This window comes from Dipodomys merriami, unplaced genomic scaffold, assembly GCF_024711535.1.
Source record: "Dipodomys merriami isolate MVZ:Mamm:240054 unplaced genomic scaffold, mDipMer1.0.p SCAF_249, whole genome shotgun sequence".
Classification (NCBI taxonomy): domain Eukaryota; kingdom Metazoa; phylum Chordata; class Mammalia; order Rodentia; family Heteromyidae; genus Dipodomys; species Dipodomys merriami.
The window spans coordinates 678,088-702,274 of NW_027203926.1; the positions used below are offsets into that span (position 1 = coordinate 678,088).

A 24,187-nucleotide genomic window follows, 5' to 3' on the forward strand; every position below is an offset into this window, starting at 1 on the left:
TTGTACGTTAAATCCACATCTCCAGATATGACAAGTGATGTAGCTAAAGGGTTTTCCTACAGTCTCCCCCTTCCCATTCCCAGTGCTTGCTATAATGTTGTCAACATGGGACTCTAGTTTGTTTCATTGCTTCACTGAATTTTGAACAAAGGAGGACAGTCCAAGAATGACCAAAGGCATGAAAAATAATATTTATTATGGATGATATACAAAGAAAGCAGTCTGACCTGTCACACGGTAATTGTTATTTGCTTTTGTCATACTAGCATATTAGTCAAGAGCATTAGAGAAGTATTGGCACGTGGAGTGGTGAATAAAACTATTACAAAGCATAAGAGATTTTAGATGTCATAGTGCAATTACACAGCAATCCCTCCAAAATAAAGAAGGGATCTTCCTGGATCTGGAGGGAGAGGGGAGATGTGGCAGGAGAAGGAGGTGAGTGGTGGCTCAGAGGAGGGAACTGCAGATTGCTACACAGCTGGAGCCAGACAGCAGAGCTCTTCTTTACACTGGAATAAAGCAGAGCTTGTATGCTGGTGGCAAAGAGGCAAACCCATTCAGAACAGGAGTGGTATCGAGGTCCCGTGCATCCACGAGAGGTTTCAGGTTGAAGTTCTGTAAAATGGTGGTTAGGAATAAAAACAGCTCCATGCGGGCCAGGCCTTCTCCAACACAAATCCGTTTCCCTGAAAATTTTGTAAGAAAACCCCCCAAAAACAAAAAATAAGTCAAAGCAAGAAATGACTTAATGTATATAAGTGTGAGAGTGTGTTTGTAACTGATAAAAGAATGTGTCAATGTACTGAACGCCTTGAGTTCAAACTCCAGTAATGCAAATCTTTTTTTTTTAAAAAGAAACTTTGACTGAGCACTAGTCCCTCAAGCCTTTAATCCTAGCCACTCAGGAGGCTGAGATCTGAGGATCACGTTTGGAAGCTAGCCCAGTCAGGAAAGCGCCCATGAGACTCTTATCTCTAATTACCTACTCCAAACTGGAAGGAGTACTGTGACTCAAGTGGTAGAGTGCTCGCTTTGAATACAAATAGGCTCAAGCACAGTGCCCAGGCCCTGAATTCAAGCCCAACAACCAAGAAAGGTAGAAAGGAAGGAAGGAAGCAAGGAAGGAAGGAAGGAAAGAAGGAAGGAAGGAAGGAAGGAAGGAAGGAATCAAGGAAGGAGGGAGGGAGGGAGGGAAGGAGGGAGGGTGATAGAAAGAGAAAGACGAAAGAAAGAAAAGAAAGAAAGAGAGAAAGAAAGAAAAGAAAGAGAGAGAAAGAAAGAAAAGAAAGAACAAAAGAATGAAAGAAAGAAAGAAAGAAAGAAAGAAAAAAAGAAAGAAAGAAAGAAAGAAAAGGAAGGGAAGTAACAAAAAGACAGAAGGGAAGGAAGGAAGGAAGGAAGGAAGGAAGGGAAAGAAGGAAAGGAAGAAAGGAAGGAAGGCAGGAAGGAAGGAAGGGAGGGATGAAGGGAAACTTTGAACTTTAGTTAATAGTAATGTGCCATTATTGATTTCCTTATTATAGTGAATGTACCATACTAATATATGGCACAGTTAGGGGAAAAGAGGAGTAAGCATGTAAGAACTCTAGGGACTTCCTTCTCGATTTCTCTATAAATCTAAAAACTGTTCTTGGAAAATAAAATTGACAAGGCCATACGAAAGATACCAGCAAAAAAAACCAATGTGTCAATGTGCCTTCAGTGAATTACCGAATGCACAGAGAGCAAGAGATCTGTACAGACACCTGGGAATATGTAATCTTCACTAATACATTTGTTTGTTTGTTTTTAAAATCTGAGAATGGTAGCACAAGCACACACAAACTTGTAAGTCTAACATAGGAGATTAATGCAGAAGAATCTCGAGGTGATAACCACTTTTGTCTTCTCTTCCCTCTTTTCTCTTTCTCTATGCCAGGTTGTGGGTTGCCAAATTATTATGTCATTACTCTAATATGTTCCCTGCTAAAGGAAAGGCTCATAATTCCAGAAGATCTTTTGGCTTCCAATTGTACTTTTTCCTGTGGTTGAGATAAGGATTTAATACATTCTGTCCTCAACCTTAAGACCTACTCCCATCCTTCTCTTTTAGTATTATCCCTACTAATCAGAAAGGAATGTGATCATGTGTTTTGGGATTTCCTCTTAACCTTTGTATCTATAGAATAGTAAATATGTAGGAGTGCAGGACATAGACCTATCCATGACTCTAAGTGGAATTCATCACATGTAAAATTAGTGGTAGGAAATACTGCTTTCCAAGTCAACACAGAAGTCAAATCTTGACACTGTCATTAACCACCCATGTGGGGTACATTAGTAAAATATCTGAGCCTTATTTTCTCCTAATATTAAATGGGGATGCTAATAATTCCTTCATGAAATGTTGCTGAGAAATTAAAATAAGAATAGATTAGGATTTATTATGATTTTAATCAAAATTTCATTATTTATTTATAAAAAGTTTGAGTCTCAGGTTTCAATGATACACTTTGTATGTTCTAGAGACATCTATATTTTTCTAAGAAAACCCATTCATATTGCTCATGTGCACTGTCCCCAGAAAAATGATGAACACTTTTTGCATTTTAATATTGACAGCCCAACTGTCCATTTTATCAGCCTACATTAAATTACAAAGTTTAAGTACTACATCATGAAATTCCTTTTGGCTATGATACATTTCCTACAGACATCAAGACACAGACCACATTTCATGTCCTTTCTTGTGCTCTTTGTGTCCCTTCAAGCCATAAAATCCTCCCCTCATTCAGCTTCCCAAATATCATATTCAGATTTTCACTGACACTCAAATCATTTGAAACCATAATTTTCTCATTATTTAAAATGTTTCCCTTTGTGTAAAAAAGAAGTGAATTTTTGAAGAGAGATCACTGCCTTTCCCCATGGTATATATATGACAGATGTAAAGCAGATATCAAAGGTCAGGTCATTAGTTGGGTGCCAGTGGCTCATGTCTACAATTCAACTATTCGGGAAGCTGAGATCACAGGATCATGATTAGAAGTGAACCTAGGGAAAGAAAGTCCCTGAGACTCTTACATGCAATTATCCACCAAAAAGCAGAAGTATTGCTGTGGCTCAAAGTGGGAGAATGCTAGCATTGAGCAACAAAGGTCAGGAACAGGGCCCAAACCCTGATTTCAAGCCCCACAACTGACAATAAAAATAACCCCAAAACCAGACAAATAAAGAAACAAACAAAAAAGACAAAAAGTCATAGTGTCAGTGAAGGAAGGCTGCTCCCTGGTCAGACACATAGCACACATACTGCAGGTGTGGGGATACAATATCCAGACACATGTCTTAGACTGAAAGAAGAGCTGAGTGCTCTGTGATCATTGTGGGAAATCTACCAATATTTGACAGTTTCTGACAGTTTTGAAAAAAGTGTTCTGTTCTCGTGGTTCTTGACTTTCTTTCTAATGTTCTGCTCTGTCTTCTATCTACTATCTGTCCCTGTTGAAGTACCTTAAATGTCCTTAAATGTTGCTTATGCTATTTTCTGTTTAATAATCAAGTTCAAGAACATGACAAATGAGTTAATACTCCACCCACAATTCCTCATGTCTTGTCATCTGTGATGATCTTCCCTCACTGCCCTTTGGTGTACTTCTGTGACTTATGGGAGAGATTCATTCTATATAGAAGCCTGGGGAGTGACAAATGCCACAAAAAGATGTGGGAAGGGCCTCTGATGAGATCATCTTTTTCATTGTGAGTGAGGGCAGTCTAAATGAGTTTTACTGTTTAGGAAGAGATCATTACGATATATGTAAAGAAAGAAAGCCAGAATTGCTTGCTTTACCTTGTTGATCTTGGAAGAAATGCACAGAGAAACTGAGGTCTCGCTAATATGATCAAACAGTGGAGATGCATCATGAACAGAAAAGTGCTAGGGCATTGAGAGTGCTGCTCCTAATCCGGAGCTTCCAGGAAATACGCCAGCCCCAAGGAGGCTTTATGTAAGTTCCAACAGACATCCCCCCCAAAGTTATGCTGAGGTATGGAAATGAAATTGTATTACCTGCTGAGAAAGGCATAAAGTAGTTACTTTTCTTTAAGTTACCACTTTCATCCAGAAAGTGGCCAGGGTCAAACTTGTCTGGATTGGGGAATTCCTTGGGGTCATACAGCACAGATGTCAGTGATGTCAGTATGGATGTGCCCTGGGAACAATACACACAGATAACATAAGCTAATTAGGTAGATAGATAGATAGATAGAACTATAGATCTACATAGATTGATACATATATATACCTAGATCTGTATAAACCTATGCATATATATAAACTATACATATATGTATATATATGTAAATAGAGGCTCACACCTATAATCCTAGATACTTAGGAGGCTGAGATCTTAGGACTACAGTTCAAAAACAGTTCAGGTAGGAAAGCCCATGATGCTGTTATCTCCAATTTGCAACTGTGGCTCAGAGTGGTAAACCACTTGAACAAAAAAGGTCAGGGACAGTGCTCAGGCTCAGAGTTCAAGCCTTATGACTCCCCCTCCCATGACCCTCACCAAAAAAACACAGAACACAAACAGTTAAAACGGTTACAGATACAATGAGAATCACTTAGTTCAATCTTCTGGTCTATAGGTAATGAAGACTTCCAACCAATGTACTAGCCTCAGAACCAAAATATATCAACACAGAATGTGTGGAAAAAGGCAAGTATCTCCAAAGTTTAACAATTCTATAGCAATAGACACAAAGGATATTGAAAAAGATTAAAGCACAAAGAACTCAAATGTATGATTGCAAGAAAAATTATTTCAAGTGGCAAAAACTCCTATGTTCCTGGATTGGAAAGATCAACATCGTGAAAATGGCAATACTTCCCAAGGCTATCTACAAATTCAATGCGATACCTATCAATATTCCATCCTCATTCCTCAAGGAAATAGAAGAGGCAATCCAAAAATTCATATGGAAAAATAAAAGACCCCGAATAGCTAAAACAATCCTCAACAGAAAGAACAGTGCTGGAGGAATATCAATACCAAATTTCAAACTCTACTACAAAGCCATAGTAATCAAAACAGCTTGGTACTGGCACAAGAACAGAACTCAGGACCAATGGAATAGAATTGAAAACCCAGAAATGAACCTACAGACCTATAGCCATCTAATTTTCAATACGGGAGCTAAAAAAGTAGAATGGAAGAAAGACAGCCCCTTCAGTAAATGGTGCTGGCAAAATTGGTTAACTACTTGCAGAAAACTAAAGCTAGATCCTTATATATCACTCTGCAGCAGAATCAACTCCAATTGGATCAAAGACCTCGGAGTCAAAGCAGACACCCTGAAAACATTACTGGATGGAAGAGGAGACACCCTAGGACTCCTTGGCACAGGCCAAAATTTTCTTAATAAAGACCCAGAAACACAACAAATAAAAGAAAGGTTGGACAAATGGGATTGCATGAAATTGCAGAGCTTCTCTATGCGAAAGGACATAGCTAGCAAGATTAATAGAAAGCACAGGATTGGGAGAAGATGTTCACTAGCCTTACAATGGATAAGGGTCTCATATGTAAAATATACCTGGAACCCAAAAACTTAAATCCCCCAACAACAAATCTTCCAAGAAAAAACTGACCAATAAATAAGTGGGCTAAAGACTTAAAGGAAACTTCTGTGAAGAGGAAAGAAAGATGGCCAATAGACACATGAAGAAATGTTCAACCTCTCTAGCCATAAAAGAAATGCAAATCCAAACAACATTGAGATACCACCTCACCCATGAACTCTAATAACAACAGATGCTGGAGGGGATGTGGACAGAAGGGAACCTTACTGTATGTTGGTGGGAGTGTAAACTTGTTCAACCACTTTGGAAAGTAGTATGGAGGTTCCTCAAAAGACTCCACATAGAACTCTCCTATGACCCAGCAATCCCACTTTTGGGCATTTACCTAAATGATCACAAACAAGACCACACTAAAGCTACCAGTATCACTATGTTTATTGCAGCATTATTTACCATAGCTAAGATATGGAACCAACACAGATGCCCCTCAGTAGGTGAATGGATCACGAAAATGTCTCCATCAGAAAGAATGACATTGCCACATTTGTTAGGAAATGGAAATACTTGGAAAAAATTATATTAAGTGAAGTAAGCCAGACCCAAAAAAACTTAGGTCCCATGGTTTCCCTTATTTGCCATAACTAGTATATGTCTGAGTCAAGCAGAAAAGCCCCGATAAGTTGATGTTAGGGAAATGAACTCTAAGATATGTATTCAAATGTTTTTTTTCTTTCAGGCAATTGTTTTTAACATATTTATAAGATTATTTCTTTGTTGCTTTGTATGTTACCCCCCCACCTACATGGTATAACCCTTTCTTTCACTGTATTTGATGTAGGCATAATTTGTGGAGGGGAAGGGAAAAAACAAATCGTTTAAATAGGGATACAGGTGGATCCCTTTCAACAAGGAGATGTACTAGTCTTTATATAGAAAAATGAAATTTACAACTTTAGTGGGGGGAAAAATTAGATGGGGGGGCGGAGGGAGGATGGGACGGGATGGGAAGGGGAAACAAAGGAGGAGGCTACAATGCTTGATAAGAAATGTACTCATTATCTTGCCCATGTAATTGTAACACCTCTCTACAATATTTTCACAATAAAAATTAAAAATAAAAGAAAAAAATTATTACAACAAAATGATTTCAATACAATAAAAAGAACAAGTATAAAAATGAGTGAATTTGAAATGGATACAAATAAACAGCAACATGAAGTAAGACAAACAATGCAATATATAAATGAGGATTTCAATAAAGATACAGAAATTTTAAAAATAGTTAAACTAAAATTTTGAAAATGAAAAGAACTCAATAGAATAATTGAATAAAAACAACTCCATAGAAAAGAGTGAATCAAATTGAAACAGAATATCAGGGATCAACGAAAAAGTAGATAGATTAGTCAGATGAAGAACTAGGTGAAAAGTATGAAAAGATTATACAAGCCCACCTCAGGAACTTGAAAGGTCAAACCTATGGAACATAGACATAGAGGCTGAAGAAAAGGCCCATGCTAAAACAATACAAAACATAGTCAATAAAACGATGTGAGACTATTTCCTAAATCTTTAACAATCCAGGTACACGAGGTTTTTAGAACAGCCAATAGAGATCATATCCAAAAAGACTCACTCCAAGACATATTATAGTTATACATTAAATATTCAGAAACAGTAAACAGTACTGACAGCTGCCAAAGAAAAGCAATGAGTCATCTATGGTGTCAGGCCCATCAGCATAATACCAGATTTCTCAACAGCACAAACCTTAAAAGCAAGAAGGGCATAAAGCAATAGAAGGTCAACAACTACCCATCCAGAATACAATGACTGCATTTGCTTATCAGTCCTTCCTCCATTCCTGTGCCCCTAATGTCCCTCCTCCAGTGTTTCCATTGCCTGGTTTCCATTTTGATAAAAATACGGAATGATTCACAAATTTGAGAGTCACCCTTAAGCAGGGGCGTGCTAATCTTCTCTGTATTGTTTCTTATTATTATATGTGCTGCCTAAGACAGCACCACACTAAAATTTTAAACACATAAAAAGAAGAAACCTAGGCATTCACACTGTGAGACCACAGGAGGATACTTTGGAGAGAACACAAAGGTTCAATGCCTAGGTGCATCTGATCATACAAAGAAATATTTATTGGAATGAACTCCAGGAAATGCAAATGAGGGTTTTTTCCTTCTTTTGCTGTTTTTTGTTTTCTTCCTCTTTGTTTTGTTTGTTCATTTATCTGTCTTTGGGAGTGTAAAGGGAGGCACAGAAATGGAGGGACAAAGGGTGAACAAATGCAGCAGTGGCAATCACCAGACACTATGTTCAAAATGAACTGTACAACTTGTGGATGGCGATGGGAAGGAAAAACTGGGAGAGAGCCAAGGAAGGGGTGGCAGTGTCCAAGAAGTAACCTACTCTACCTGAATTATGTAACTGTAACCCCTCTGCACATCACCTGTATAATTAAAACTTTTCAAAGAAGAAGAATCATTACAGAGAATAGATCTGATTCAAAATATTACCATGTTTATGTTCAAAATTCATACATATGTAAGAACACAGGGCAAACTTCCCTAATGTTATTTAAAAAAAACAAATCTACTTAAGATACCAGAATTGACTGTGAAATACCAAGCTAGAAATCTTTTCTGCCAATCATAATGAAACAAAGATGACCACTAAAATCTATTTTGTTTATACCATCCTGGCTACCAGTACAAAAATTCAACAAAGCACAATTATAGGCACAAGAATGGGAAAAGCAAGTAGAATCTATTAAACCAGATATTATGGTAACACACCCTACACTTCCGAACAAATCTACAGAGAATTCATTAGCAATGACTAGTAAATTTCATGAGTCTACATTTCATGAGGTCATCAGAATGATTAAAGCAATTATGTTTCTATATATCAGGTACAAATGATAGCAAAGGCATCATAAAAATAATAACAATCAAGCCAGGCACTGGTGGCTCATGTTTGTAATCTTAGCTGCTCAGGAGGTTGAGATCTAAGCATCATGGTTCAAAGCCAGCCCAGGCAACAAAGTCCATGAGTCTCTTATCTCCAGTTAACCACCAGATAACTGGAAGTGGAACTGTGGTGCAAACTGGTAGAGCACTAGCTTGAGCAAATGAGCTCATGGACAGTGCCCAGGCCAACAAGCACCAAGGCAATGAAAAATTAAAGTAGTAATAGGTAAAGCACTATGCATTTAAACAAAGTCTATGAATATATTTGTAAACGACTCTATTGAAAATAAAATATTACTTGGAAAATAAAGTAAGGCATAGGTAAATTGGAAGCATGACTCATTCATGAATTGAGGAAATCAAGGTAACATTTTCTCCCAAAGTTATCTATAACTTTACTGGAGGTATAATATATATCCCAGCACAACATCTTGGGAAATTGATAAGTAATAAGTTTATGTACTCATTTGGTAATACAAAAACTAAGCATAGCCAAAAGATCAAGGAGGAGGACAAGGAGAAGAAAGAGGAATAGAAGGAGTAGGAAGAAGAGGAGGAGGAACAGCAGTAGGAACAGCAGGAGGAAGAGGAGGAGGAGGAGCAACAGCAGGAAGATGAGGAGGAGGAACTAGAAGAAAAAAAAGACAACAAGACCAAGGAGAAGTCCCCAAAACAAAAAGAATTTAAGGGGCAGAACAAAGTTGGGATTCACAGTGTGGGAAACCAGGGATTATTTTGCATGTATATACAACCCCAAACTTGCTATACCACAACCTCTCCTGAGCAGCCAACTGTGAGACTTTTGCAGCTCTCTCAGGTGGTACGGAGGAGAGGAATCCTGCAGTGACCTCAAGAACTCAGGCTTTCTACGGAGGCTCAGCAGAAAAGAAACAAGCTCACCTTGGGAATGATGTAGTCTCTGAACTTAATGTCACGGGTCACTGCATGGGGCACGTTCATTGGTAGGAGATCAATGTATCTCTGGATCTCATGCAGCACAGCATCTGTGTAGGGCATTTGGCTCCTGTCCTGCATGCAGGGGCTGCGGTGCCTGCCAATCACATGGTCAATCTCTTCCTTCACTTTAGCTGGTGAGACATAATAAGAAATGGTGAAGTAAGGTTCAATGAAGTAAGGTTACTTCAGTTTTGGTGGGAGTGTAAACTTGTTCAACCACTTTGGAAAGCAGTATGGAGGTTCCTCAAAAGACTCCACATAGAGCTCCCCTGTAACCCAGCAATCCCACTTTTGGGCATTTACCCAAATGCTTATAAACAAGACCACACTAAAGCTACCAGCACAATTATGTTTATTGCAACATTATTTACCATAGCTAAGATTTGGAACCAAACAAGGTGCCCCTCAGTAGATGAATGAATCAAGAAAATGTGGTATATACACACAATGGAATTCTTTGCCTCCATCAGAAAAAATGACATTGCCCCATTTGTGAGGAAATGGAAAGACTTGGAAAAAATTATATTAAGTGAAGTAAGCCAAGCCCAAAGAAACATAGGTCCCATGGTTTCCCTTATTTGCAATATCTAGTATATATATGAGTCAAGCAGAAAAGGTCAGATAAGGTGATGTTAGGGAAATGAACCCTAAGATATGTATTTAAATGGTTTTTTTTTCTTTCATGCATTTGTTTCTAAAGCATTTATAAGATTATTTCTTTGTTGCTTTGTATGTCTTTTCCCCACAGTATAACTCCTGCTTTCACTGTATTTGATGTCGGTATAATTTGTGGAGGGGAATGGGAAAAACAAGTCATTTAAATAAGGATACAGGTGGACCCGTTGCAACAATGAGAAGTACAAGTTGTCATGTTGAAAATGAACTTTACAACTTTGGTGGGGGGGTGTGTGGGGAGGATTGGGTTGAGGGGGTGGGGGAATTCTGGGAAAGGATGGGATGGGTAAACAAAGGAGGAGGCTACAATGCTTGATAAGATATGTACTCACTATGTTGCCCATGTAATTGTAACCCCTCTGTACAGTATTTTCACACACACAAAAAAAAAGAAATGCAGAAACAGGAAGAAAGAGACACATTGATTATAGTAAGTCAGTGCTAAATAAATTGTGATAGTGAATCTTAACAAGATTTGAAGTAAAAAAAATTCATATCCCATGGAGTATTAAGACTTCAGCATGTACACACATCATCCTCCTGCTTAGTAGCCTTATAATGAGTTAATCAAGGCATAGAGGTTAGCTTCTTGTTAAGAAAAACACACAAAAAAGACTATTAATGTACATTTAATATTGTTTATATATTGAAGTAAAATTTATTTAGTACAACTTTATTTAATATGTAAGAAGTATATTATCATAGGAATGATATTCTTATAAAACTGCAATACTAAAACTTTTAAAATAAAGGGAATAAAATATTGACAATAAAAGTATATTTTGAGGACACTAATATCTTCACTTATATCTCCGGATTTCACAAATCTCCACAAATATGAATGGTAATTCATGGCCTAGCCAACATAAATTGTTCTAATTATCACTTTTAAGATGTTAATAAAATAGTCCCATTTTGTTCAAATTCAGAAATATTTTTGTTGATAAAAGAGATAATTTTAACATAAAATGCCTTTCAAATTCTATTAGTTTATGGATACTAAGTAAATAATATGTCTTTTTAAAAAGGACTTTAGTTTTTTCTATAGCTGATATGAAGAGAAGAATATATTTCACAAACTAGGACATAATTAAGTGAAACTATGAATGAATGTATATTATAGGGATCGACTTTGGTCCAGACACATTGTAATGCATGAAAGGCTTGCTGAATTGAAACAGCTATTTAATTGTACAGCTATTTAATAATAAAAATGAAAACCTTTGTATGCATCTATGGAAGTGTCAGCATTAAATACTTTTGTACAATACATGTAAACTAATAAAATGCAGAAGAAGAAATGATAGTCCTCAAAGAAAAACAAAAATAAACATTATTTTTATTTTCAAATAATTAATATTTAAGCATTAAATAAACAGTGTATGGGCTGGGAAGGTGGCTCAAAGTGGAGCACTTGCCTTGCATGCATGAGACCCTGGGTTTTCTATTCCTCAGCACCCCATAAGCAGAAAAAAAAAGCTGGGAGTGGTGCTGTGGCTCAAATGGTAGAGCACTAGCCTTGAGCTGAAAAGCTGAGGGACAAGGCCTAAGCCCAGAGTTCAGGCCCACGACCGAACTCAAAAACAAAAAAACACAAATAGTGTATATCTTTGTGTATGCATGTGTACAATGTACAGTACTACTCCCATTATTGAACCACTTCCTGATGATATCCATATTGGACATCGTAGAATCTGCTTTGGAAAATTATGTTCATTTTCTAAACAATGATGCTTTCTTTTTTCTTTTACTGGACCTGCAGCTTGAATCAGGGCCTGGCTGCAGTCCTTGAGCTTCTTTGTGCTCAATAATATGTACTTTGTGCTCTACTACTTGAGCCAACACAACCACTTCTGGCTTTTTCTGAGTAGTTTATTGGAGAAAAGAATTTCATCGACTTTAATACCTGGCCTGACTTCAAATATCAATCCTCAGTTCTCAGCCTCTTGAGTAAATAGGAAGCCAGGTGTGAGCCACCGGTGCCCGATGCCCAGTTGATTTTTTAATCATTTTAGAGATTGATATCCTAGCATGGGAGGGTAAAATGTGCATTCACATATCTGTCTTATATATTTACCCACATCTACAACTAGGCACATAAAGATAAACATGTATGTTTCCCTTTACTTCATTCACAACAATATACTAGATAAAACATCAGTTTTTTTTATTTGAAAACACTGTACAGAGGGGTTACAATTACATGGACAAGATAATGAGTACATTTCTTATCAAGCATTGTATCCTCCTCCTTTGTTTCCATTTCCCATCTCTTCCCATCCTCAAGAGGCCATCCCCCAATCCACCCCGCCACCCCTCCCCCCACCAAAGTTGTGAAGTTCATTTTCGACATAACGACTTGTACATCTCATTGTTGCACTGGGACCACCTGTATCCCTATTTAAATGATTTGTTTTTCTCCTTCCCCTCCACAAATTATACCGATATCAAATACAGTGAAAACTGAAGTTATACTGTGGGGGAGGGACATACATAGCAATAAAGAAATAATCTTATAAATGTGTTAGAAACAATCACATGAAAGAAAAAAAAACATTTGAATACATATCTTAGGGTTCATTTCCCTAACATCACCTTATCTGACCTTTTCTGCTTGACTCAGACATATACTAGTATTGCAAATAAAAGAAACCATGGGAACTATGTTTCTTTGGGCCTGGCTTACTTCACTTCATATAATTTTTTCCAAGCCTTTCCATTTCCTAACAAATGGGGCAATGTGATTCTTTCTGATGGAGGCATAGAATTCCATTGTGTGTATATACCACATTTTCTTGATCCATTCATCTACTGAGGGGCATCTGGGTTGGTTCCATATCTTAGCTATAGTAAATAATGCTGCAATAAACATAGTCATGCTGGTAGCTTTAGTGTGGTCTTAAAACATCAGTTTTTGAACCAGTATTCAGTTTCAATCATTCTGGCTCAGCAATATTATTCCCTGGGTGGAAATTAGAAATGCATTCCATTTATTGTACTTCCCATTTCTTTCTTATCAGTCCGTTCATGCAGCAATTCGTGTGTAAAACACCTAGAAATACATGATCAGTAATTGAGAATTCTGAGACTCTTGTCCATGTCTCCTTCATTCTCAGTGTCTTTCTTCCCTCCTTGCATCATTGGTTTCTGGTTTGTTCTTATGTGGGTGTTATCTGAGCAGCCTCAGTGAGTTTCAGATTACACCATAACCTTCTGTCCTGGTTTCTGGAATTCATGATTTCCTTTTTCCTTAACTTGGTTTGAGATAACTGAACAAAATGCATTACACAATATTATACCATATTGTGTGAAAAAAGAGAAAATGGGGTATCAAGTTTATGGCTGATATGGAAGTCTACTCTCCCATCTTTTCTTTTTACTCTCAATAATTTTTTTTGGGGGGGGGCCTGTATTGGGGCCTGAACTGTGGGCCAGGGCATCGCCCCTCAGCTCTTCAGCTCAAGACTAGTGCTCTACCACTTCAGCCACGTGCCACTTCAGGCTTTTTTCCTGCTTATGTGGTGCTGAGGAATCAAACTCAGGGCCTCATGCATGCAAGGCAAGTGCTCTACCACGGAGCCACCTTCCCAGCCCACCCTTAAGAATTATGATGCAATCCCATCATCTCTTGATATCTGACCTAGTTGTGTCTTTCTGAAACTTGTGATGATCTTTCTAACCCTGGTATTCTGGAATGCTACAACTTTATGCTGAGTGAAGGCTTTTACCCCTTTATTCTGCTGGACACTTAGAGAGAATTTTCTATCAAATTGGTAAAATATGGAGGTTCTTAGAGTTCTTCATTATGGACAAATTTCAGGAAAAAAGACAGATAGTAAGTTATGCATCACCTGCAGGGGATGTGGTCAAAGAGGAAACCTATGCATTGTTGGTGTGAGTATAAACTTGTTCAACCACTTTGGAAAGCAGTATGGAGGTTCCTCAAATGATTACACATAGAGCTCCACTATGACCAAGCAATCCCCGTTTTGGACATTTACCCAAACAATCACAAACAAGTCTATACTAAATCTACCAGCACAACTATGTTTATCGCAGCATTATTCACCATAGCAAAGACATGGAACCAACCTAGATGAACCTCCGTAGATGAATGGATCAAGAACATTTGGTATATAATATATATATATATATATATAAAATATATATACATAAAACTAGTATATGTCTATGACTAGCACAAAAGGTCAAAAGCTATGTACATATGAACATACAAGGTGATGCTAAGTGAAATGACCCCAAAGATAGAGACACAAGAAGTTTTACCTTTTTTGCTGTTGTTTTCAACGTATTTATAATATACTATGTGATATTTTTATTTCTTTGTTATGTTCTTCCCCTATAGTATAACCACTGTCTTCACTGTATTTGATTCCAGTGCCCTGCATCTTGTATAAACATTTTTCTAATTTGGGGAGGGGAAGGGAAATAACAAAATGCTGAAATAGGATACAGGTTGACCCATTGTAACAATGAGATGTACAAGACACTATGTTGAAACCAACTTTACAACATTGTGGGTTGGGGAGGGAGGAAGTTGAGGTGAGGAGGAAAGGAATGGTAGGGGAAAAACAAAAGAGGAGGTAACAATGTTCCATAGGAAATTTACTCATTACCTTTTTCATGTAACTGTAACTGTAACTGTGCCTTTACAATAAAAGATATATACAAAAAATTATGCATCAAAAACAAGAGGGCTTGGCCAGGCCTCTCAACTTTATACTTCACTGTATTTACCCACAATTTCTGAGTACAGAGTTCTTTGTACAGGGAAGAGAGAGAGAGAGAGAGAGAGAGAGAGAGAGAGAGAGAGAGAGAGAGAGAGAGAGAGAGAGAGAGAGAGAGAGAGAGAGAGAGAGAGAGAGAGAGAGAGAGAGAGAGAGAGGGAGAGAGAGGGAGAGAGAGGGAGGGAGGGAGAGAGAGAGAGTCTTCCTGGTGTGCAGAGAGTTTTTCTTTTCACCTAAAGAGTGGAGGTGTGATAAGAATTTGAACACGGAGAGTCTGTTTGCTAAATTCTTTTCTATTTTCTTTGATATTGTTACGTCTAAATAGGAAACTTTATGAGGTTGGGGATGTGGCCTAGTGGTAGAGTGCTTGCCTACCATGCATGAAGCCCTGGGTTTTATTCCTCAGTACCACATACACAGAAGAAGGCAGAAGTAGGGTGTGGCTCAAGTGTAGAGTGCCAGCCTTGAGCAAAAGAAGCTCAGTGACAGTACCCAGCCCCTGAGTTCAAGCTCAGGAATGGCAAAATAAAAAGGGAAAAACTTTATGGGAATTTTGGAGACATAGCTTGGTTTTTCTTCCCTCAGAACTATTCCTGTTATCACATTTAGGTGAAAGCAACATGTGTCTGGCTCAGTTATTTTATCACAGTTACATCTACTCTGAGTATCAGAAGTTTGGAAGACATCTTATACAGTTAGTATTCTCTTCTCTTTTTTGTGGTGAGAGGTCTAATTCTCATTTAAATTATTTTATAATATCTCCTAAAACTTTACATAGTGTTTCTACACCTAAAACTCTATAAATACAAAACAACATTGAAAAAGATAAAATTTACAGATGCCCTTGTAAAATTCTAACTTTACCAAACATAAGTTTTATGGACTTAGACTTCTGTAATTGTAAAATACCTTCTGGTATGGCATCTGTACATTTCTAATGAGAAAATATTCAGGAATGGAATTTATCTCATACATCCTCATTAATTTTTAGGACTTGTACTTATGTGTTGGTGACAAGAGATCTCTTGGGCCTATGGCAGCATAAGAATAGTCAGAATGAGGAAAAATATATAGAAGAATCCACTGTAAACGCTGGAGTTTTTGGTGTAAAATCAATATGTTATTGTATGTCAATTTATGCTAGAGCAGTTTTCGAATGATTACCTGCCAAAAAACCCAGACACAAGACAGTCTTGCTGCTTTTCCTACTACATTGTTCTCATCACTTGTCTCTGATTTCAGCTGGTGGCACAGGATGATGAGCTGTGAGACATATCTGACAAGGCATATCACTAGCAGCATCTTTCCTATATTTTCCGAAGTTTCACCTAGGTCTCCCCCTGTGCTCCTACCTGTGACGTGAGAGTGCTTCATCAGGAGCAGCAGGGAGTATCTCAGTGTTGTGCTGGTCGTTTCTGTCCCAGCACCAAATAAATCCGATGCAACCATCGTCAAATTTTCATTAGTAAATTCCGATGATTCCTTGTGATTTTCCTGCTCCTAAGATTTGATGCAATTATATTATTTTCCAGCACATTTGATGACAGTGAATTCACAATAACTCACAGTGGTATGAAGTTGGAGAGTAAAGGAATAAGGGCAATGCACAATTGACAGTGGGATGGTGACTAGTTTAGACTAAGTAAGGCTTCAGGCTTCCTGGGCTGTCCTGACTCTAACTGATCTGGTGCTGTGACTGTATTTGAGGTTATGAAACTCATCATTCATTTAAGCTACTAATAACTGAATTTTCTCTAAATATTGAAAGATCAGAAAATTGAATACTGCAAGTAGGAAAGTTAGGGACATAGGTGTTGTAAGCCTGAAGCAAAAATCTGCAATTAAAATTTTTTTGTAGTTGATGTTATTGAACAGTGTGTGGGCATTGTCCTTGAGCTTCTTTTCTCAAGGCTAGTGCTATACCACTTGAACCACAGCTCCACTTCCCACTATTTTCTGTTTAATTTGGAGATAAGAGTCTCAAAGACTTTTATGTCCAGACTGCCTTCAAACTTTGATCCTTAGATCTCAGCCCCTTGATAGTAGCTTTACAAGCATGGCTCCTAATTGCAATTTAACTTCTTGTATCACACATTTGCATATGCTCAATATTGCTTGTGAAAATGCTAAAAGGCAGCAAAACTTAGGAGTCACAAGGAATGAGAATGGGTTCATCAAAATACGATGAGTTAGCAGATGGGAAGCACCAAGTCAGGTGGTCTAGGGAACCTGAGTAGGAATGACTAGGAATGCATGAGCTGAAGAGACACTAATCATGAAGACAAAAAGTGTTCACATTAACTTATCATTGGAACAAAGGAGAGAGGATGGATGAAGCAGTGCCAAGGACTGAGAAGATGGCCCAAAACCAACTTGTCAACAAGGTTGCAGGTTTAGATGTTGAATGAGGAAATCATTAAATGGTCAAAATACATCATTTTCTAACTGGTCTCTGGGCCAACATTAAGTCCATCATGCTTTTGTAATCTCCAGATAACTTACAGTATGTCTAATAATATGTAATTAAAGCAATGAAAATGAACGGATCCTCTCAACATTTGTACTTTCTTGGAAAAGAGTCATCTCCTTTGACTATATCAACATCACATGCTTTGAAAGCTGGTCAAGTTAAACAAACTTTGGTAATATCTACTTTATGTACTTTTCTATGATCATCAAACTACAGGTAATCTTAAATCTTGAGGTCGACTTACTCTAGAATAATATGTTCAAACACCAATATTAAAGCTTCCATCTGTCACAATAAATTTGGAGATTTAATAGTTGCAGGTCACATAGACTATTATACTATAGGCTATATCAATGTTGAAAAATTAATGGAATTCTAAATGAACAAAAATCGAATGATTCCATGTCATGGACTAAAGCACTAATTTTATCTCATATGCTATCATCATTAAGGAAAAGTTAATATGACTATGATAAATAAAAGAGAAGAGAGTCTGTCATGAACAGATCTACCATACAAGAAGTGCTAAGGGGAATCAACTTTCAAGTAGAAACTAAAGCATATTCAACAATAAATTCACACCAAGTCAAGAAATACATATCCTTGTTAAATATAACCAAACAGAAAATATGAATGTTAATTATACTATTTTTTTAGTCAACCTATTTTTAGATTATATACATTTTTTTGTCTGTTGTGGGGCTTGAACTCTGGGCTTGGGCGCTGTCCTTGTGCTCTTCAGCTCAAGGCGAGCAATATAGCACTTGAGCCACAGCACCAATTCTGGTTTTCTAGTGGTTTATTGGAGATAAGAGTCTCACGAACTTTCCAGCTCGAGCTGGCTTTGAACCTCGGTCCTCAGATCTCAGCCTCCTGAGTAGCTAGGATTACAGGCGTGACCCACCGGCACCGCTACATATTTTTTTTTTAAGGGAAATATAGGAGGCAATAATCATAGATGAATTCTGTGGATACCCAATGTATTAAATATGTAATATATGACAAAAACAACCAGGGAAGGATGCAATTGGAGGGGGGAAGATTAAAATTATAGTCAGACAATAATTCATTCTAATTTCACACTAACTGTGGTAAGTGTGTTATAGTCATCCGATGGTACATTATAAGGATTAAAACTTTGCTTAGTTGATTGCAGTATTTTATATATGTATATAATATCTATATTATCTATGCATTATCTATATGTACTTTACATATATATTCCATATATAACATACTCATTATATGTTTATGTGATAAAACATAAGGAAAACCTCTAAAATCTATATAAAGAAGATGAATTAGTAAACAGAAGAGGTGAATTTGATTAAATTACATTATATGCATCTTTAACATATCATAATAGAAGCCTTTGCACAATAAATTTGTTAATAAAAATGTGAAAAGCATAATAAAATGATATTGTGATATATATTTTTTTTTCAATACCACAACTGAAAATCCTTTATAAGGAAGATTAACTATGACCAATTAAGGATAATTCCAGAATTATTTCTTCAAAACCAATTCTGACTTAGAGAAATTACATAATATTCACATATTGTATTCTATACATTATATAATAATGAAACCCATCTTTACATAATGACACATATTTAGCAGGAAAATTGTTTCTATTCACCTGCTATGTGCATTCTGCTTCTCCTTATTATATTATTTTATGTAAAAAGAGTAAATGTATCCTAATTATTTGAGAAATTAATTTTAAGTTTCCCAGGATGCTTAGTGTAGCTTCCTTTATATAACTGGTAACTTACTTTTCAAGCACTGCTGCTCTGTTTAAACATCTCCAGTAACACAGACTAATTGATATGTCACAGAATGCTCAAGGATTCAAATAAATGTGATTTTTGTCATTTTTACCTGTTTCTTTTTAATAAGGAAACAATCAATCAAGTCTCTTGGATTGTTAACATCCAGTGATTCTTCATGGTCATTTATTTTCTTCAAAATGTAATTATTTATATCATCAAAATTTTTTAATAATGTTTTATGACTTCCTGGTAGATAATCAGTGAGACCAGGGAAAAGGTTGTAGATCTAAAAGCAAAAGTAATAACTTATTAAATATATTTGCATATACATACTATATACATATTATAGAAAACTTGGCTGCAAATAAAAATGACACATGCCTTCTGTCTTGAAGGGAAATTCAAAAGGAACATATAAATCAGAGGGGTTCAAGGATACCCTAAAATTCAGTCTCATGATAGAGTATCTAGCCTCCCTGTGATCATAGAGTTATTAATTTTACAGAGTTTAAGCCATGCCAAACTCTATAAAACATTCTGAAGAATTTTATAGTTCAATTTTGTCATTTCTCCCCATTCTACTTCATCATCTAGGTTCACAGTAAAATCAGCAAACACTCTGACGTTACTCAGTGATTCCTAGTAGTTTCTATTGTTGCAAATATGCTTCTTTTCTGAGGAAAAATACTTCTGCTCAGTAATAGCATGAATATGAGATGTCTGATTGGAAAACAAACCTGTGGGAAATGTAAGCTTTCAGTAAGCACCTGGATATCCACTGATCCACCAGGCATCTATCAGGACCTGAACAAAGCAATTTATAGGAAAATCCCTTTGGGATTTATTGGGAAATATCAAATTAATTGCTTAAGTTCATTAGCTTGAGTAAATCCTAAAGATTTAAACATCTTTCTGAGCTGATTACTTTATATTGTTTTTCTTCCATTTCTATTATTATAGGTTAGCTGTCAAAGGTTCTCATTTTGACATGTCCATATATAAATAAAATGCATTTTTCCTTTTGGTGCCAGGACCAGGGTTTGAATTCAGAGCCCCAGACTCTTGCTTGGCTTTTTTGGTCATGACTGGTTTTTGCTGACTATTTGGGAGATGGATTCTGTCATACTTCTCTGCCCTGGCTGGCTCAAATCCTTGATCTTCCAGGTCTCACTCTCCTGAGTAACTAACGTTTATCTATGAGCCAACAAGGCCCAGGTATACAATACATCTAGATGAGATAATATATCTAGACTCTTCTTCTATTCTCCCTCATCATTTCCTTCCCTGCTTCTAAAAACAATTTCAACATGCTTCATTTTGGAACTGCAGAAAATGAACTAGACCCATATCTATTTCCCTGAAGTAATATCAATTGCAAGTTGATCAAGGACCTTAAGATAAAACCAGAAATATTGAAGCTACTACAAAAATAGAATAGACGAAATGCTAGACTGTGTGGCCATAGTCAGTAACTACCTGAATGGCACTCTACCATTCTTTAGGTAGCACTGTTGGGTCCAAGTGTTCACCTTACTGTTGGCTCTTTATTTAATTTGGGTCTGTTGAAAAAAAAAAAAGACAAGTGTTTTCTTAGGAAGAAAAGATCTTGGCTTCACCTGCATCCATGGTGAGCTCAAAATCTTGACATTGTCATTGAATTTCTCCATCAAGTTCAGGAGGTTCTGGTCTTTATAATCAAAACGATTCTGGAAAACAATGGAGCAGATGACATTGCAGGGGGCACAGCCCAGGATGAAGGTAGGGTCACAGGGTGAGCCTGAAGATTTAGAAACAAATGAAATATACATATGAAATACTGTACTTAACCTTTGTCATCTTTACCATTTTATTACTATTTTACTTGTAAATTCCTCTAACAGCCAGCCAAATATCCCATTTGCATTAAACCTGCATATCTTTTACCTGGAGCCAGAGTTAGCCAGTACCCCAATTATAGCATAAAACAAGCAAAAAAACCCCTACAGTCCTAATTTTTGATTGGAAAACAACCCATTTCTGAAACAGAAGGGACTTATTAGAGCCTTTAATATCCCTCTCTAAAATAGTGATACAGGGCTGGGAAAGTGGCTCAGTGGTAGAGTGCTTGCCTTGCATGCCTGAGGCCCTGGGTTTGATTCCTCAGCACCACATAAGCAAAAAGAAAAAAGCCGAAAGTGGCGCTGTGGCTCAAGTGGTAGAGCACTGGCCTTGAGCTGAAGAGCTGAGGGACAGCGCCCAGGCCCAGAGTTCAGGCCCCAGGACTGGACTCCCCCTGCACAAAAAAAATAAATAAAAATAGTGATATAAAGCAGCTCCCACCCTTGGTTTTCCTCAACTCCTCCACGAGGCAGCGGGCTTCCTCTTGAACACGCTCTTCAATGCTCCTCTTCCCCATCCCAAAATTCCGCAAGGTCATGAGTGAGAAGCGCCTCATCTCTCTCCATCTGTGTCCATTGCTGAAAACAATTCCTAAATGGAGGGAAGCAGAAACATGGATGGAGAAGTCAAGCAAGGAAAAGGAAGCTGACAGATGGCAGGTACAGGGATGGCCAAGCTTTGGCTCTTTTCCCATCCTCCTTATCGACACATCCTCTGCCACCCACACAAAAGTGTACATAGATATGTACACTAACCAAGGCCTCTGTTAGCTTTTTCAGCCCATGGGAGCCTGCCTCTTCCAGAGAACTCCTCCCCATGGTCAATCAGAGCTTCCTTCACTGCTTCATAGCCATACAACACCACAGTGGGCTTCATGCCCAAATACAGAGTGAACACAGGGCCATAGACTTTTGAGAACTGGAAAATGAAAAGAAAACAAATACTCGTGAAAGAAGTCATTATTTGTTCCTAATAGTGAGCCTGAGCAAAACTGATATCATCTTTATATTTTTATGCTTCTTTATTTTGTCAAACACTGTTATACCGAAGTCCCAGAGACCCTCCAACCACCACCGAGAGACCAGGGAAACCGAACTGCAAAATGTAAGGCTTATTTAACAAGCCAAGGCTCAGGCCTCGTCGGGTACCCCCCGACACAGCAGAGGAAGGGAGGGGGCCCCGAGTAACAGTATAGCTGGGCTTATAAAGGCAAAAATGACAAAATTACAGCAATGATATGATTAAGGACAAGTTTGATTGTAATTGGTCAGGAACCCGATGTCTGCTTGAACCATCGAGGCTGACGTCTCCCGTGGTTAATCTTCTACTGACTGGGTTTCGAAACCATCCTGTTCTGGGGTGTTCTGCAAACTTTAAATAACAGTTCCCAAACATTTTGCACAGACATGTTATTGTTTAACACATTTTTGCAACCTTCGCAACATTAACTTAGAACAGGAATTAGGGACTGACACAAGTTAACTTTTAGAAGCTGTCATACATTGGCTTTAGTTTGGTTCTTACAACATAACTTAAGATATTGCAAAGATCATATGTTATAAAGGAGGTTTATTATAGCTGTCACGTAGAAATGGCCTATAATTGGCCATGCATTGGACAAGGCAGTTGAAGCACCATTATCATTCATCTTCAAATCAAAACACACAGAAGGCTTGTCATGATTCACAAAGAACAAAACAAAGGTCTGTGGATTCTAAATTCATTTCTAGAGCCGCAATGATAAGGCTTATTGGACATTCCATGCTTGGTATATGTTTAATTCTCATTTGTACTCCTAACCAGTGTCAGATTACTGCTTTCAGAGGAAGATATTTTTTTGTTTTGTTTTGTTTTTTGTTTTTTGTCTGTCGGGGGCTTGAACTCTGGCCCTGGGCACTGTCCTTCAGCTCTTCACCTCAAGGCGAGTGCTCTACCATTTGAGCTACAGCGCCACTTCCAAGATTACTGCTTTCAGATAACCTTTGAAGCTCTTACTGATGAGAATAGTACTTCTTTGACAAACAAGAGAAACTGCAGTTTTAAGTCATCACAGGTGTTTCTATAGGCAAGTGCAGTTTGGGATCTATCGGTATTAGAAGCAGAGGGTGGGCCCCGCAGAGGCTGCCCTAGTACATGAAACATCCTCCCAAACAATTTCTCACCCAGCAGCATTTTTTGCTCCAGACAAAGTTTTATGCAAAAATCCAGGTGGACTCTGATACCATCAGTATCCCCTAAATGGTCTCGTGTCTTTATGTTCTCTCATCCTCACAGATAGTTCCTTTCAATCAATCACAGCTTCTCAGAGAAGTTAGCTTTCATGATTAAAAAAAAAATCAATGTCTAATATGCTATATGAGTTTTTCTTTCCTTTTTTTTTTGGTCCGGTCGTGGGGCCTGAACTGTGGGCCTGGGCGCTGTAACTCAGCTCTTCAGCTCAAGGCTAGTGCTCTACCACTTGAGCCATAGCACCACTTCTGGCTTTTTTCTTTTTGCTTATGTGGTGCTGGGGAATCGAACCCAGGGCCTCAGGCATACAAGGCTAGCACTCTACCACTGAGCCACCTTCCCAGCCCACTATATGAGTTTTTCAAATGAACTTTTAATCACAGAACTTTCCTTACCATGGAGCTTCAGGAATAAAAACATCATAAATTTGACTATCTAAATATATTGGGAGAGCCATCCATAACCTTTGCAATGTTGTGGCTGAGACTAAAATAGACAGTAACCCACTCACATAATACATTAGTTCATTCCATGATTAAAATACAAACTGGAAAAGTCACAAGCATGTTACACTTTATACAAGGATTTTGTTTTATGATAACAAATCATGCTATTCTACCTTCAGCACTACATTTAAAATATGGTTTCATTCATATCTGTCAGAGAACATTGGCCAAACATGAAGAGTACTTACTTTGGTTAAAGATTTAGTGATGTCTTTAATATCAACCTGCAGTATATTTCCAATAATTGGGATAGGAGTGGGACCTGGAGGGAGCTTCTTTCTCCCAGAGTTCTGTCTCCATATGGAAAAGAGAAGAAGACAGGAGAGACCCAGCACCAGGACAACTACTGGACCCATTGAGGCCTTCTCTTCTTCTGAGAGTACTGTGAGCTTGCAG

The 24,187-nt window shown here is 37.7% G+C and overlaps 1 protein-coding gene and 1 non-coding gene across 2 annotated transcripts; both read right to left on the minus strand.

The window, feature by feature from the left end:
* Positions 1 to 167: 167 nt before the first annotated feature.
* On the minus strand, positions 168 to 24,187 carry LOC138836106 (cytochrome P450 2C5-like). Its single transcript, XM_070034595.1, has 9 exons — positions 23,980 to 24,187; positions 21,812 to 21,974; positions 21,498 to 21,647; positions 20,795 to 20,955; positions 19,288 to 19,464; positions 16,286 to 16,433; positions 9,454 to 9,641; positions 4,052 to 4,193; positions 168 to 689 (listed from the first exon to the last, which is right to left on the minus strand). Exons 1-9 carry the CDS (start codon positions 24,145 to 24,147, stop codon positions 508 to 510), a joined length of 1,479 nt encoding a protein of 492 aa, XP_069890696.1. The 5' UTR covers positions 24,148 to 24,187; the 3' UTR covers positions 168 to 507.
* On the minus strand, positions 7,489 to 7,591 carry LOC138836129 (U6 spliceosomal RNA). Its single transcript, XR_011374912.1, has one exon. It is a non-coding gene; the product is annotated as a U6 spliceosomal RNA (small nuclear RNA).